Genomic DNA, 17,916 nt, shown 5'->3' with positions numbered 1-17,916 from the left:
GAGAACAACAAAGGTGTTTCATATACGATAAGATGGTTCGCTGCCAAGCCATCATTTTCAATACTAACTTATCAAGGTTATCTAATGAACGGAGTGCAATATTTTACAAAGGAACAAGATGACATACGCGTTGTTCAAAACAGCGGGGTGTCTGTCATTGCTAAAGCGGTCCAGGTGTCTAGTGCCAAGGATTTGAACCCCGTAGAAAGTAATTTGACATTTTACGGTATCATACAAGAGATATGGGAATTAGACTACCATGCATTCAAAGCTCCCTTGTTCCTGTATAAATGGGCAAGTAATGATAAAGTGATAAAGGAATAAGGGTTGATGATCTTGGGTTCACACTTGTGGATTTTAGTCGACAAGGTCACAAAAAAGATAAATATGTTTATGTTGACCAAGTCAAGCAAGTGTTTTACCTTGAAGATCTCGTTGATGCTACCTGGTCTGTTGTACTGTCCTCCACAACTCGAGACTAACATGAATTGTATAATGAAGATGACTTAGGAGACACGACCATGGAACATCCCCCATTCTGCACTGAAGTCCCCGCAACTGATGTCACTACTGATGATGTCGCTCATACTGCTAGACCTAATGTTGAGGGAATTTGGATTAAAAATACTGGTACTAAAACCCCTGCACCTAATATCGTTACTGACTGATGATGTAGCTTTATATAAAATATATATCTTAATGGGAATTTGGATGACTGAATGAACCATATATATTTGCCTTTAATTGTGTTATAATGTGTAAAATATATTGTTAAATTTTTCTTTTTTTTTCTTTTATTTTGCATTGTTATAATCATATAAGTAATTCATCCATAATTACTGATTGATGGCATTATTTTTTTCTCTAATTATTTTACATTGTTTAATTGTACTTATATAAAATGCTTTAGAGTTATTTCGGATGTGATTAATTACTGATTGCAGTTTAGGTAAATTATTGCTCTTGTATAGTTGTATTCGTACTTGCTGATTTTACAATTTATTATTTATGCTTGACTGTAATTAATGACAGACTGAAAATACATTGTTCAACTAATTGCTTTTGGAACAGTTTTTGATGATCACGAAGAGATGAATGTTTCAGTACACGGAGTGCCTCGAAAGCCCGTACATGTTCGTGTGTCGGTTGACGGACACATCCAGCTAGAGGCGTCGGTTCCAGTGCCCATACCTGGTGAAATTGAGGTTGTACGCCAAGCAGTTGGCTCTCACGTAGCATGGCCTCATGAATTGATCATCTACCCAACTGTGGCGGTATGTTATATAAAAATAATGTCAATATACTCTGAATTGATTGTTGCATTCTATAGTAGTTATATCAATAATAACCGATTATTCTTGTTTTATTTAATTCTGTGTAGAAAAAGAAAAAGGAAGTTGTTAAATATATTTGATAATGTCATGGCTAATATGATTTATGTTTAGTTTTCAGATCTTACTTAAACAGGATAAATCAGTACTTATTGGAAGTCAGGACTTAAGGATATTAGTACTTATATTATCAGGAGATAATTATCAGAAGATGGATATCAGAACTTAAGTGCTGAAGGACGTTCAGATACGGACAGTAGCTGATTAAAGGAAAGAAGATCGAGATAAACATAAGAAGAGATATGCATGAAAAAGGAATTCTATGAAGAATAGAATACTTGGAAGAAAAGATATCTAATTGATATATTTTAGGAAGCAGAATTATATTCCATATCAATTAGCGATTATCTTGTAACTGTGTAGTATATAAACACAGATATAGGGTTTATACTATAAGTGTTATCATATTCGAGAAGATTATTCATTGTAACCCTAGCAACTCTCGTGATATCTGTTCATCACTGAGAGGTAACAGTTCCATACTGTAACAGAGTTTATTGTTTCAAGAAAGTTTGTTTTCTGTTACTTGAGATATTAAAGTTTGATTTGATTGTAATTTACATTGTATTCACCCCCTCTACAGTGTGTGTGTGACGTAACAAGTGGTATCAGAGCCTATCTGTTAACGTACAAACAGTTTAAGATCCAAACACAATCGTGTCTGACACAGAAACTCCAAGTAAGCCTACCAAAACTGAAGAACCACCAAAGACACAAATTCAAAGTCGGTATGAGACCATCAGAGTTCCCATACTGAGACCATCTGAATATGCCATATGGAAGGTGAGGATGACCATGTTTCTAGAAGCAACAGATCCAGAATATCTTGATAGAATCAAGGAAGGACCTCACAAACCAACCAAGCTCGCTGTTACAGTTGCAGGTGAAGCAGCAAAGACTGTACCAAAGGTGAAGAGTGATTATACTGCTGAAGATATCGCATCAATGGCTAAGGATGCTAAGGTACGACACTTACTGCATAGTGCCATTGATAATGTAATGTCAAACAGGGTAATAAACTGCAAGACTGCAAAGGAGATATGGGATGTTCTGGAAACAAGGTGTTAGGGAACTGATATAATTAAGAAGAACAGAAAGACAATACTCACTCAAGAGTATGAACACTTTGACTCAAAGGCTAATGAGTCAATGACTGATTTATATGATAGATTTGTCAAACTCTTGAATGATTTGTCACTGGTTAATAAGGAGTATGATCTTGAAGATTCAAACCTTAAATTCCTGTTAACTCTTCCTGAATGCTGGGATTTGAAGGCAACAACAATCAGAGACAACTACAATCTTGATGAAACAACTCTTGATGAAATTTATGGAACGCTCAAGACTCATGAACTTGAGATGGAAAAAAGAAGCAAGAGGAAAGGAGGAAAGTCAAGGACAGTTGCTCTTAAGGCTGAAGAAGAATCCCCTGAGGCAGCTACCTCAAGGAAAGACAATGGTAAAGCTCTTTTCACAAAGTCTGATACTGAGTCATCAAGTTCTGAAAGTGATGATGACTCAGATTCTGAAAGCTTGCCTGAGACTGATGCTGATGAGGAGATGATGAAGCTGTATGCTCTTATGGTAAAAAGGATCACAAAGATTGCATACAGGAAGTTCAGGAAGGGAAAGAAGTTTTCCAGGAAAGGCACAAGTTCTGATAAGAAGAATTTCAGAAAATCTGAGGGCAGAGGAGGAAAGTCTGATAGAGGAGATTATACCAATGTCAAATGCTATAACTGTGGTGAGAAAGGCCACATATCTCCTGATTGCAAGAAAGTGGAGGGTGACAAAGGCAAGGCTCTTGTCACAAAGAAGAAAAGCTGGACAGACACCTCAGACTCTGAAAGTGAGGAGAATTATGCTTTGATGGCAAATGCTGATAAAGCAAGTTCTGAAAGCAGTTCTGAAGCTGCTGAATCAAAGGTACCTCAGACTACTTATGCGTTTCATACTGATGATATTAATGAGTTGAGAAGATATCTTAAAACCATATTTGTTAGTTATAGAGATCAAACTTTAACATGTGAAAGATTAACTTCTGAAAATCTTGCTTTTAAGAAAAGAAATGATTTCTTAGAAAAAGAGTTAGTTATGTTCCATCAAACTCAGAAGGATAGAGATGATGCTTTTTATGTTAGGGATGAAGTGCTAAAAATGAATGAATCTCTAAAAACTGAGTTAAAAAAGGAAAGAGAGATTATCAGGACTTGGACTAACTCTGGCAGAACAACTCAAAATTTGCTAAGTAGTGAAAATTGGAAAGAGGGCTTAGGTTATGGAGAGGATAAGAATGATAAAGGAACTGTAGAAATTAAGCCTGTTGTTAAGCAAAAGCCAAAGTTAAAACCTGTTAAGTTTGTAACTGTAAAGTCTGATAATGAGAAATCAGAAGTTAAAGAAGGATTAACTACTGACAAACATAAACAGGAAAAGACAGCTGAAGTAAACGTAGGTTTAATGACTAAGAAGCAGCTTAAGCATGAGCTGAAAGATGTTAAGAATGCAAACAAGGTAAAATCACCTAGGAAAAATAGGAATGGAAAGGAAGGTGTGAATAAAAGCAATGATTATAAGCCTGTTCCTAAAGCTCCTAGGAAAACATGTCATAACTGTGGAAGTTCTAACCATCTGGCTTCTTTTTGCAGGAAGAATAAGAACATAAACTCCTTACCTTCAAAGTCAGGAGTTAAGAGTCAGTATGTTAGATATAAGCCACAAAATCCTTGTTTTCATTGTGGTAGTTTATGGCATTCCATTTATACTTTTAAGGAATATCATATTTTGTACTATGATTATTATGAAATAAAACCTTCTTTAAAGAAAGTTTCCATTGTTCCTTCTAGTGTAAATTCTGATTCAAAGTCTGATAATGTAAATTCTGATAAGAAAAATGTTAACATAAACTCTGATGCTAAATCCGCTGCAAATATTAACAAACTTTATAAGGCCAAAGGATCCAAGCAAGTCTGGGTCCTTAAAACTAATCATTAGTGGTCTTTGTGATTGCAGGGCAACAGGAAAAATATCCTAGTTCTGGACAGTGGATGTTCAGGACATATGACTGGAAATAAAGCCCTGCTATCAGACTTTGTGGAGAAAGCTGGCCCAAGTGTTTCTTATGGAGATGGCAACATTGGAAAAATATTGGGATATGGCAATATCAATCTTAGGAATGTCATCATTAAAGAAGTAGCTCTGGTCTCAGGACTTAAACACAATCTGCTGAGTATAAGTCAAATCTGTGACAGAGGTTATCATGTTAATTTCTTTGAAGAACACTGTGAAGTTGTGAGTAAATCTAAAGGCAAAGTTGTTCAGAAAGGATACAGGCGTGGTAACATTTATGAAGCTAAGTTTTCAACAAGTACTGATGGTTCTGCAATCTGTCTGATGAGTAGAGCATCAATTGAAGAAAGCTGGAATTGACATAAGAATCTCTCTCATTTAAATTTCAACAATATAAATGAGTTAGTCAAGAAAGATCTTGTGAGAGGACTGCCAAATTCAGTATTTGCTCCTGATGGCCTTTGTGATTCTTGTCAGAAGGCTAAACAAAGAAAATCCTCATTCAAGAGCAAGACTGAATCATCAATTCTTGAGCCTTATCACCTTCTACATGTTGATCTATTTGGTCCAGTAAATGTCATGTCTATTACAAAGAAGAAATATGATATGGTCATAGTGGATGAGTTCACCAGATACACATGGGTGTATTTCTTCTTGCACACAAAAAGTGAAACTGCATCTATCTTAATTGATCATGTCAAACAACTGGATAAATTGGTCAAAGATCCTGTAAAGGAGTGATAATGGCACTGAGTTCAAGAATTTGATAATGGAAGAGTTCTGCAAAAACCATGGAATTAAGCAGGAATTTTATGCTCCTGGAACTCCACAGCAAAATGGAGTTGTTGAAAGGAAGAATAGAACTCTCATTGAAGCTGCACGTACAATGCTTGAAGAAGCAAAGCTTCCAACCTATTTATGGGCTGAAGCTGTGCAGACTGCTTGTTTTACTCAAAATGCAACACTCATTAACAAGCAAGGAAAACACCATATGAGATGGTGAAGAAAAAGAAGCCAAATCTGAAGTATTTTCATGTATTTGGATGCAACTGTTTTATTCTTAAGACTCATCCTGAACAGCTATCCAAATTTGATCTAAAAGCTGATGAAGGAATCTTTGTTGGATATCCACTTTCCAAAAAAGCCTTCAGAGTCTATAATTTGAGAACAAGAGTGGTCATGGAATCTATCAATGTTTCCTTTGATGACAAGAAGATTACTGGACTTGAAGATTTTATTGATCATGATCAGCTGAGATTTGAAAATGAAGACTCAAATTCTGATACTGAAAATCCTGACAATCTAAGTCCTGATAATGCAAACTCTGATGGATTAAACTCTGATGTTATTGAAACTGTGGTGACTACGCCAAAGGAAGATGAACCTATGCAGGGGGAGCATACTCAAGATCTTACCACATCTCAAGAAGCATCAGAACATACATCTGGCTCTTCAAGTTCTGATTCGTCAAGTTCTGATAAGCCAAGTTCTGATAGTGTTGAAAATCTAAATTCTGAAGAATCCAACTCAGAGAGCATAGTTTCAGGGGGAGCATCAGAAAATGAAAATGGAGACAGCATGGATCATGGGGGAGCATCCAGTTCTAGAGAAAACCTTCCATCTGCAAGGAAGTGGACTAAATCACATACACCTGATTTGATAATTGGAAATCCTGATGCAGGTGATAGAACTAGAACAGGTACTTCAAATGAATGTCTTTACAATTCTTTTCTTTCTCAGACTGAGCCAAAGAAAGTGGAAGAAGCTCTTCAAGATGCTGATTGGGTGCAAGCAATGCAGGATGAGTTAAATGAATTTGAAAGAAACAAAGTCTGGACCCTAGTACCAAGACCAAAGAATAGATCTGTTGTTGGTACAAAGTGGGTATTCAGAAACAAAACTGACAGTGATGGCATAATTACAAGGAATAAGGCAAGGCTGGTTGCAAAAGGATATTCTCAACAGGAGGGAATTGATTATGATGAAACATTTGCACCAGTTGCTAGGTTAGAAGCCATAAGGATATTTTTGGCTTATGCTGCTCACAAAAAGTTTACTGTCTTTCAAATGGATGTGAAAAGTGCTTTTCTCAATGGAAAATTGGAGGAAGAAGTATATGTTGAACAACCTCCAGGCTTTGTAGATTCCAAACATCCAGATTATGTCTACAGGCTTGATAAAGCACTTTATGGACTTAAGCAAGCTCCTAGAGCATGGTATGAGACTTTAGCTCATTTTCTTCTGGAAAGTGGATTTACTAGAGGAACTATAGACAAAACACTGTTCTACCTCAACCATGGAAAGGACTTACTTTTGGTCCAGATTTATGTTGATGATATCATTTTTGGATCTACAAATGACAAACTTTGCAAAAAGTTTGCCAAACTGATGCAGTCAAGGTATCAAATGAGTATGATGGGGGAACTTAGCTATTTTCTGGGCCTTCAAGTTAAGCAGAATGAAGAAGGTACTTTTATTTGTCAAACTAAGTACACCAGAAACTTGCTGAAGAAATTTGGAATGCAAGATTGTTCAAGTGCATCCACTCCCATGGCCACTGCAACAAAACTGGACAAGGATACTGGTAAATCAGTAGATATTACTGATTACAGAGGTATGATTGGCTCTCTACTCTATCTAACTGCTAGTAGACCTGATATCATGTATGCTACCTGTCTTTGTGCAAGATTTCAAGCAGATCCAAGAGAACCTCACTTAACAGCTGTGAAAAGAATTTTCAAGTATCTTAAGGGAACAGCTGATCTGGGATTGTGGTATCCCAGAGAATCAGATTTTAAACTAATAGGTTACTCAGATGCAGATTTTGCAGGTTGCAAAATTGACAGGAAAAGCATAAGTGGAAGCTGCCAATTTCTTGGAGGTAGATTGGTTTCTTGGTTTAGTAAGAAACAAAAGTCAATTTCCACATCAACTGCAGAAGCATAGTACATTGCTGCAGGAAGCTGTTGTGCACATATTCTTTGGATGAAGAATCAGTTACTGGATTATGGGTTAACATATTTCAAAATCCCTATTTACTGTGATAATCAAAGTGCTATTGCTATGACAGGTAATCCAGTTCAACACTCAATGACAAAGCACATCAGCATCAGGTACCACTTCATAAGGGAACATGTGGATGAAGGTACAGTGGAATTGCACTTTGTTCCAACCGATCAACAACTAGCAGATATCTTCACAAAACCACTGTGTGAAGCTACTTTTACAAGATTGGTAAATGAACTTGGAATGGTTTCAGGTTCTTTCTATAAATCTGCTTAGTTTTGTTCTGATGTATCAGACTTTATGATCAGTATTTACAGAAATTACTCTCTTTGTGTATTCTGTGCTTAACTGAAAACTTGTTTAAGTACTGACTGTTGTCTGATGTAACTTTCTAAACTCTGAAAATGATATATCTATTTATGTGACTATTCAATCCTATGAGGATATATGTGCTAGATGCTGACCTAGTTGTCTTCAATAAACTAGGGATCCCATGTAAGAAGTAATTATTTCTGTGGAAATCTAATGACACAAGCAAATTCTGATAATTGAGCTTAGTTGAGTTTACTTTGTCTATCTTATTACTAAGTCATAAACTAGAATATTGCTTCTCATCTGTTAAGTTCTGATGCTAGTAAATCTATTGAATGTACTAAGTGCTGATAAACCTCTCTTATCAAAAGAAAAAGAAAATAATCATGGATTAAAATCAGGTACTCCTTTGAGATCTAGAGTAAAAATGTGGAAGGGACGACCCAAGTGCATGGCTGGTATTAAGTAAATATGCATCAGAAAAGCAAAATATTTTCTTGGTGACTTTTCACACTCTATGATTACTGGAGAAATACTCTGATAATAGCATAAATTCTGATAAGCAGTCGTGACTCACTTACACTGAAAAGCCACTATAAAATAGAATTTAAAAAGATGCACAAAATTAGCACAAAATAGTTGAGGTGGACTCAAGCATGAATTCATTCAATAGTAGGTTTCAGAATAATGACAGGTTTTTAGTAAAGTTTTAGTTATGCCTTATTTCTAAGATGTACTGAAGTGAATCAGACTTTACTTTTTGTCTGATATTTAGCTTAATGCACACACTAAACACTCAATATGAATGATAAAAATTACTGTGGTGATCTATGTTATTTTAGATGAACAGTTTCTGTGTCATATTGCACAAATTCTGAGGACAACTTCTGATTGCATGTTCTGATGAATAAGTTCTGAAGAATCTAAATCAGAATTTGTGTGAGGACTTACTAAGATAGGCATTCATTTTTCGAGTTAAGAAATTATGTTCTGGTAACTGTTAAGTTCTGATATAAGTCTAAGTTCTGGTATTAAATTCTGATTCTTTACTTGATTTATTTGTGCATAAAATCTAAAAACAGTTTCAGTTTAAATCAGACTATGTTTGGGTAGAATATTAACAGTCAATATCATTAAGGATAGGGGTTCACGTACATGTACAATAATTTTTACTTGTTACTTGTGTGCATTAACCTTGACTTACACTTCCAGTGACTGTTTTTCGTCTTCCCATTCTAGGGAGATGAAAAACAGTCATTGGATTAATTCTACCTGTCAGCATTAAATTCCCTTGCGTCTCCTGGCATTCTTTTGCCTATATAAACAACCACTTCACATCAGCCTTCACATCAACTCTTTTATCACAAACTCATCTTCATACTCTTTCTATCAAAAACACCATGGTCAATTACAATATGTTTTTGAACTATGAAACATTCAACATGGAGCTGAGCTGTGAAGCCTGGCAGTAGGAATGGCATGTCACTGCCATTCCTGATGAGATATGGGACTCCATTCCCCAGGAGGTACTCACCCACCTCCTGTTCTTCTACATGGATTACCATCGCCATCTGGAGCGTTGGAGGAAGAAAGGCTGGAAGCTCTCCGCCAGCAAGAGCGAATCATACGACTCGCTATTCTGTTTGTCGAGAGTAGGAAGAAGAAATGACTTATTTTCTTCTTCCTGTTTTTCTTCATCGTCAGCCTTGCCCTGCTTCTTGAGCTAGGACAAAGGCTGTTGACGTTAGGTTTAGCAGCTTAGGACAATCTTGTAAAAAGTTCTGATGTAATTTAAATTTCATGAATGTATTTTCTTGATATATTAATGAAATTTGTTTTTTTTTCAAGATCTTGTCTATGAGATATTTTGTCATGCATTGTTAAATCCTGATACATATTCATATTCTGATGACCATATAAATTTTGTTTTAAATTAAGTTCTGATTTTACTTTATCAGTACTTGCTCACCTGATTTATTTTGGTCATTCTCACTCGAATTTTTTTCAGAATATTGGTATTGCAGTGAAAAATAATTGAATAAGTGGAAACAGTTTCAATTCTGAATTAAAACTAATTTACCTTGATTAATGGAATAACTGGGTAAGTGGAACGGTTTTTCCTAGAAAAACTGCAAGTGGGTAAGTAATGATTACTGTTTTCCCGTGCCCATTAACTATTCGTTATTACTGCATGTCTGACAGGTGTCCAACGGTAACATTTTTTTTACAAAGTATAAGTAAGACAGAGAGAGGATTTTTAATCTTTTATTCACTTTTATACTTTATCTCTCTATACACTTTTACTCTCTTTCATCTCCTGACGTTGGTTTTTCAAATAGACATTTTATCAAACACCTAGCAGGCACTCTTAAATCTCGATTATTTTCATGGCACCTAAGGATTTGATCATTGATGGAGCTAAATTTGTTCCAAACAACTATGCTGCAATTCTTGATAATGCTGAAGCTCCGTCTGAGTTGCATTTTGTGCAAGATCTTCTTGCACACAGTGAAATCGGGTATGTATTGACCCAACCTTCAACCTTTTCAAGCCAACAAGTTCTGACATTTTGGAGGACTGGAAACTTTGATAATGGTGGTCAAAATGGTACTCCTAGTATTGTTTTCGAAGTGGGTGATTCTATATATGGGGTAACTCCTGGTACAATTCGCAAGGCCCTACATCTACCAGAAGGATGTACTTTTTCAACTCCGGAGGAATCAGCTCTTAAAGAGTTCATGGCTAGTTTGGGGTATGAGTAGAGTTTGGCAAAGCTTGGGCAGTTGAAACGGGCTCATATCAGAAAGGAGTGGAGCTTCTTCTTTGTCTACATTACCAAAGCTTTTGGGAATAAATGTTCCAACTTTGATGCTATACCCATAATGAGTCAGCACATCGGGTATGCTATCATTAACCAAACTCATTTTGATTTTGCAACTGCTGTGATAGGTTTTATTGGGGATAGGATGACAAAAGATAGGAATGTTGTATACTTTGCTAGATTTTGTCAACTTATTGTTAACCATTGTTGTGCTGATAACCCCCAACCTACCACTGACTTAACTCCATCTTTCAAAATTGCAAAATGAGCCTTTAATGATTTGATAAATGCTGATGTTAAGAAAAAGGTGGTTAGACCCTTGCAGATTCCTCAATCTGTAAAACAGATCTTAGTAAATGCTGATCCTGATACCTACAGATCTGTTTATCCTGATATCCAATCTACCACCACACCTCAAACATCACAGCAACCAACAGCACATACCTCTCATACTACTCAACCATCCCTCAGAACATATCTCAAATCATATCTCTCCACTTCACAGAAAGCTCAACCATCATCCTCAGCACCTACTGTGAAGCCTTCATCTTCCAAGCCTAAGAGGACAAAGACTGTTTCTCAAACACCTCAGAAGAGAAGGAGGATTGTTCTGAGAGATGAATCTGACAGTGATGAACAGGTTTCTACATCAGAACCTGTTGTCAAAGAAGCTGAGAAAGTTCCTTCTCAGAAGGATTCTGCAATTGGGGGATCTAGGCTTCTCAAAAGGATTAGAAGAATGACTGTTGCTGAAACTCCCAAGAAATCCATACCTTCAAAGAGATACAAGAAACAGAGGGCAAAAAGGCCAGTTTCAGATGATGAGAAAGCAGCAGCTAGGGAAGGAGATCAGAAATCTCTGATCTCACAAGAATCAGATTCTGCTAAAGCCACTGCTTCTCCATTAACTCCAAATCAGGAAGCTGCTACTGAAATGGCAAACACACCATCTGTGTCTCCTGTTCAAAATGTTGTATCTCCTGTTGATCCAGGCACAAGTGCTGAAATTGATGTTCAAAACCTGGTTGTGCCTGAGATACTTTACTTAGAAGCTCCAACAACAACTAATCCATCAACAACACCTGTTACTGATGCTGCTCAAACTCCAGAATCATCTACTACACCTTCTCTGCATCTAGATGCTGATGATCAGAATATAGGTGAGCATCAGGATATGGCTGTTGATCAGAACTTGGAACCAGATCAGCAATTAGAGGATGCTGCTGAAGCCTCCATTGCTACTCATATTGTTATTTTATCAGAAGATACTGATTCTGTACGTTCTGATGCTGCAAATGCTGGAGATACTGGTGATGCTGCTCCAAATGCAGATGCTGATGAAGCAGGTCCTTCAGGACATGCCCCTCAACAAACTGTTCTTAAATCTGAACTTATTAAGAATTTTGTTACAAGAGAAGCACCAGTGCCTTGGAGTGAAACTCCTGCAGGACAGGAGTGGACCATGGAATGGAACTCAGTTACCTGTGCTACTACTGCACAGCATCTGGCTGAGCACTTGACTAAAGCTGATGAAATGTTAAATACTGATGATTTCAAAACACAGCTTAGAGTCACTGCATTGAGTACTAAATATTTACAAGGTCTCCATTCCATTACTCATGCAGAGTTACATCATCTTAGGGAAGAACTAATAAAGCAAGAACAAGTTCATTAGATTGATAATAAAAAGTTCTTCCAACCTACCTTTGACAGAGTTACTTATATTGAGAAGACTCAAGAGAATCAACAAGCTCAGATTGATGATATTCCGAAAAATCAAGCTTCTCAACAATCTCAACTTAATGAAATCCAAGCCTCAGTGGAATTGCTTGTCTCTCTTCTATTACCTGCTGATGCCAAAAAGGGGGAGAAAGTAATTAAGTCCAAATGCAAAACTGATAAGACACTGAAGGGGAAGGATGATGAAAGGGATGACCAAGGAAACTCTGGAATGGGTAGAGGTCATAGTCAAGGTAGAGGGTTCTCATCAAGAAAAGCTGAAATCACAAGTCACAGGACAAGTTCTGATACTGGAAAAAGAATTAGTTCTGCTACTGGTAAAAGGATAAGTTCTGATGAACTTTTAGATCTTGATGAAGAAATGTCAAGACAGTTATTTCTTCAGGAAAATCCAGGAATGGACTTGGAGAGTTTAATGGAAGAAGAAGCCAGACTTAAATAAGTAAAAGTCACATCTAAATCTGAAGCTTCTGGTAAAAAGACACTTCCAAAACTCAAAGGCATTGTGATAAAAGAAAGGACAAATACTGAAGCAACATTGGCTAAATCACAACCGCAGATAGATCCAAGATCCAAGGGTAAAGAAAAAGTTGGTGAACCTATCAAGGTTTATGTGCCTCCTGAGAATGAAGAAATCACTGATGAAAAGGATGATCTTGCTCTGACTTCAAGAAAAGTTTTTAAGACAACCTCTGACATGGCTCAAGTTGTTCAGAGTCAAGAGACAGTAAGTTCTGATATTCCGAAGAAGCAAGTAACCTCTGACATAGCTCAAGTTAACTTGATATCAGAAGATAGATCAAAGACACTCCTACCAGGATTCACTAAAGAAAACAGACTCAACCTTTGAAGACTGCTGTAAGTGGTTTTGAAGCAAGAGTAGTTACTGGAAAGGAAGCAAGAGATAAAACTGGATTGGGAAGTGCTGATGAAAGAAGAATACAGAACACTACCAATGATCCAACTTCCTTGAGTGAACCAGTTATTGGAGCAACTCCTGAGAGATTGAATCAACTGGAATCTGTACAAATGGTTTACCATACCTACTTGAAAGAACACATCTTGTTGTACTTCATGACAAATGGTAGGGTTTATCATATAAGGCAAAATGCCATTCCTTTGAAGCATTTTGAAGAACTGGAGCATGTACTGTTCTTACTTCAAGTGAATGACAGATTGACAGGAAGTGCTTCAAACTATTTAAAGGATCAGATTCAGAGATAGAAAAGGCTTTATTCAGTTAAGTCTGACAGTACATATGTTCCAAAGTACAGAGATCACAAGGGTGATATAGTTGAAATGAAGCCCAACACTGCTAAGTTTATAACTACCTTTCTGGGTTACAGGGCTGTGGAATTCAATCTTGAGTCTGATAAAGCTTATTTGATCAGACTGGATCAGGATATAAGAAAAGCAAAGATTAATGATCTCAGGACTGCAATCTTTCAAATTGGTGAAGATACTGCAGAGCTTAAAGATGCTAGAGGAGGATGATTGATGAACTTAGATATGCTGAGAAATGTTTGTTGAAGAACTATCTCAGAACAACTCCTGACATCAAAGAGATCAGAAGATGAAGCCAAGTCAAGATCTACAACTGATTAAATTCTGATATTTGTACAGACTGAAGCTGTTATCAGAAGGTAAAGATTGGTAAAGCTTTAAGGACTGTAAGTTGTAGTTATCTAGTCTAATTCTCATGCATTTGTACTTAATGTTTTAGACATCATCAAATATCTGTTAAACTTGTATATTATGCTAATTTACAAGTTGGGGGAGATTGTTAGATATATTTGATAATGTCATGGCTAATATGATTTATGTTTAGTTTTCAGATCTTACTTAAACAGGATAAATCAGTACTTATTGGAAGTCAGGACTTAAGGATATCAGTACTTATATTATCAGGAGATAATTATCAGAAGATGGATATCAGAACTTAAGTGTTGAAGGACGTTCAAATAAGGACAATAGATGATTAAAGGAAAGAAGATCGAGATAAACATAAGAATAGATATGCATGAAGAAGGAATTCTATGAAGAATAGAATACTTGGAAGAAAAGATATCTGATTGATATATTTTAGGAAGCAGAATTATATTCCATATCAATTAGCGATTATCTTGTAACTGTGTAGTATATAAACACAGACATAGGGTTTACAATATAAGTGTTATCATATTCGAGAAGATTATTCATTGTAACCCTAGCAGCTCTCGTGATATTTGTTCATCACTGAGAGGTAACAGTTCCATACTGTAACAGAGTTTATTGTTTCAATAAAGTTTATTTTCTGTTACTTGAGATATTAAAGTTCAATTTGATTGTAATTTACACTGTATTCACCCCCTCTACAGTGTGTGTGTGTGTGACCTAACAGAAGTGTTGCATGGGCAGTCTAAGCGGAAAGATGAGTTGTAGAAACTTCAAGATGATTATAGCAAAATGAAGCTAAACAAGAATGTGCCAAAGCAGTACAAGGTGTTATACAAACATGCTGCAGTCTTCATGAAAGCCACTGGGGAGTCAATACCGATTCCGTGTGATTCAGACGTGTTTGGGACTGAGGAAACAATTTATATATTGCATGAAAATGTGAAAGCATTGTTGGAGTTCGATATGATTGGCCAAGCTGCAATATCTGATTATATGGCGTAAGTTAATTTTTTATCGTTACATATTCAATATTCATGTTTTATACGAATATTATAAGTAATGTAATTCACTCCCTGGTAGGCTCTTGCAAAGACTGATTAAGATTGAGAGGAAGAATGATGATGTGGTCTTATATGGATTTTTCGATCCAGGAGCTACATTTACGTTGAACAAATCTTTTCATTCTTATTTTGTTAATCGATTGAAAGAGAGTAGTCCCTATCGCATGTACTTCATGCCACATAATCATAAGTAAGTATTTTTAATTTAGACATGCTTTTACAAATTAATCTATTTAGGTAATTTTTTTAAAATTTCTGACTTATGTTTTTCTTTTTTCTTTTTATAAACATAGTTGCCACTCGATTTTGGTTGTAATTTGGGATGGCGATATTTATATTCTGAACCCTCTGCCACATCCAACTGTAATATATAATAGATGATGTCAAAGATTACTGAAGCTAACAATGTCATTAATCTTCAATGATCTGATGTCAAAGATTACTGAAGCTATCAATGTCATTAACATGATGATGTCAAAGATTACTGATGCTGACAAAGTTATTAGCAATCAGTTAAGCTTGGGGCCAACCCTAAGATTAGTTGTATTGTAACCTTAATCTGTAATTCATACTTGTAAAACTTAATGTCTGTAAAATGTAAATGGAGCAGACTGGAGCATTTTTCCCTAAACAGTGTCAAGCCTAAGAATTCTATCTGGAAGAAGATCAAGAAGGTCATGCCTCAGAAGAATTATGAAGAAGCTTGGAGTTGAATAATTCTGTTTGGTGAAAAACATTCTAAGTCAAGATCTCTACAAGTCACAGAATTAATGTTATAAAGAACTCATTCGAGAACTCAGAAAGACCTATCGAGAACTCAGGAATTGCCTATCGAGAACTCAGGAAATTCTATTGGAGATATCGACAAGTCAGATACTCATTTGAGAACTCAGAGATATCGACAAGTATACATTCATTAGAGAACTCTGAGTTATCGATAAGCCAAAGTCCATTAGAGAACTCTGAGTTATCGATAACCAAAATTTACTAGAGAACTCAGAGTTGTCGATAAGTCAAGTCAACAATGAAGTTTCAGAGATATCGACAAGCCAACATGCCTATCGAGATGTCGAGTTCTCTACAGCTTAATTGGAGATCTCGAAGTGAAGAAACTTCTCTAAGTACAGAATTACAGAACGGTTTAATATTCAAGGTTACAAATCAAGAAACAATTCACATAGCTGGATTGACAAGTCTACAAAAAGCAGCTTGAGAGATGTGTAAGATCAATGGCAAAGATTAACTGACAGAGGAGATTAAAGTAAACACGGGATGTTAAAGATATGCTAAGCCAGAAATGGAAATAGATATGACAAGTGACAGTTTAGAAAAGCTAATAGCATGTTTATTATCCACTGTGTAAACTAGCAGTTAATTGAGTTATAAAGTTAACACTGGTCCTCTAGTTAAAAAGTAACAATCAAGATAGAAAATTGAGTATTCTCTCTCAAGAAAGAAGCTAAGTTCTAAAACAAGAACTTAGAGATTTTGTAGCAAAACACTGCTTGATTTTTAATATAAAATTAAGTAAGTTTTAAAGATCTTTGTTTTACATATCTGCATAGTTATTTATGTTTAACATCTGTTCTACTAAATCATTGACAACAACCAACTGCTAGAGCCAAAGTCGATCAAAAATCAAACATTTAAGCCAAAACACATTCACCCCCCCCCCCTCTGTGTTGTATTCATACCTAACACCAACACATTTTGACGAGTTGGAAAAATCATTAACAGAGTAATATATTTCTGTTTACTATATATAAATATATATAGTAAATATTCTCCCTTTTGAAAAATAATCATGTATATTATTGTTGTTCTACAATGTAGAGCAATGAAATCCTACAATGCTCAAATTGGAAGGGGAAATAAAGCTCCTCGGATAAAGAATCTTCTTGTAAGTTTTTTGTATTTTTTTTATCACTTCGTAATTTTAATTAATTTCTGGAGCTAATTCAGATTTTATATTGTAACAGGGATCTCCCAAACAACCAGAAGGGGTTGCATGTGGCTATATTATAATGCGATACATGAAAGATATCATTGCTGATAAGGAGCTATCTTTTACTACCAAGGTATATATGCAAATCATTTCCGATAGATGGCATGTATAATTTTTTTGTGTAGTTTTTCAGAACAGATGAATTATGAGTGCCATTTTTATTATTAGTGATTTCCAAATGGATCTTGTTTTTATTATTAGTAATGATAGATAACTATTAGTGATAAGGAACTATCTGGTATAGTTTTGGATTGACGAAGAAAATTACGGTTAAATATAGAAAATGTCCTCTTCTGGTTAAATTATAAATAACTGGTTCTGTTTATATTTAATTATACATATGGAAATTGTGGTTGCTAATTTTTACTTGTGTTATTTAGTGGGCAGCCAAAACTCGAAAGTCCCACACAAGGCAAGAGCTGGATGAGGTGCGAATGGAGGTACTTGAATTTATCCAAGATAAGATGTAAAAATACTAAGTATCTATATATATAACTTTCCTCTGAACTATGTGAATTGATGTTGTGTTTGCTGGTTAATTAACGGATGTTTGGTGACAATTACATCCATCATTGTGATTTATGTTTGGAATTGTAGAAATTTGACAAGTGGTACATATTAACTAGTCAAATATGTTTAGAATGTTGGATGTAATAACTAGCGAATTTGGGTTTTATTGTTTTTAGTTGGGATGTTTATTTTAGACATGGAATTTAATGTCCGAATTGTGCTCTTGTTGGATTGAATGTTAGTAAATTTGGTATCAATGTATACCTCTATGTTTTTACAAATTTGGTTGGATGTATTGCATATTGTTGGTATTTTTCTGGTTGAAAATGCAATTGGTTCCCTGGG

At 35.7% G+C, this 17,916-nt stretch overlaps 1 protein-coding gene across 1 annotated transcript; it reads left to right on the top strand.

The window, feature by feature from the left end:
* Positions 1–521: 521 nt before the first annotated feature.
* Positions 522–17,531, top strand: LOC141695672 (uncharacterized). The gene is made up of 7 exons (XM_074499901.1): positions 522–630; positions 1,072–1,274; positions 14,761–14,993; positions 15,076–15,222; positions 16,890–16,956; positions 17,036–17,134; positions 17,442–17,531. Exons 1-7 carry the CDS (start codon positions 522–524, stop codon positions 17,529–17,531), a joined length of 948 nt encoding a protein of 315 aa, XP_074356002.1.
* Positions 17,532–17,916: the final 385 nt, after the last annotated feature.

This window comes from Apium graveolens, chromosome 11 (genome assembly GCF_009905375.1).
Source record: "Apium graveolens cultivar Ventura chromosome 11, ASM990537v1, whole genome shotgun sequence".
In the NCBI taxonomy this organism is placed as follows: Eukaryota; Viridiplantae; Streptophyta; class Magnoliopsida; order Apiales; family Apiaceae; genus Apium; species Apium graveolens.
Note: the sequence above shows the minus strand (reverse complement) of the source record. Positions and strands in the feature narration are given on the sequence as shown.

Excerpts from the sequence above, each read along its gene's own strand:
- LOC141695672 (XM_074499901.1), top strand. The coding sequence starts at position 522 with ATGGAACATCCCCCATTCTGCACTGAAGTCCCCGCAACTGATGTCACT. Across the intron at positions 14,994-15,075 it reads GCAATATCTGATTATATGGC|GCTCTTGCAAAGACTGATTA; the intron begins GTAAGTTAATTT and ends ACTCCCTGGTAG. Across the intron at positions 15,223-16,889 it reads GAGAGTAGTCCCTATCGCAT|AGCAATGAAATCCTACAATG; the intron begins GTACTTCATGCC and ends TCTACAATGTAG.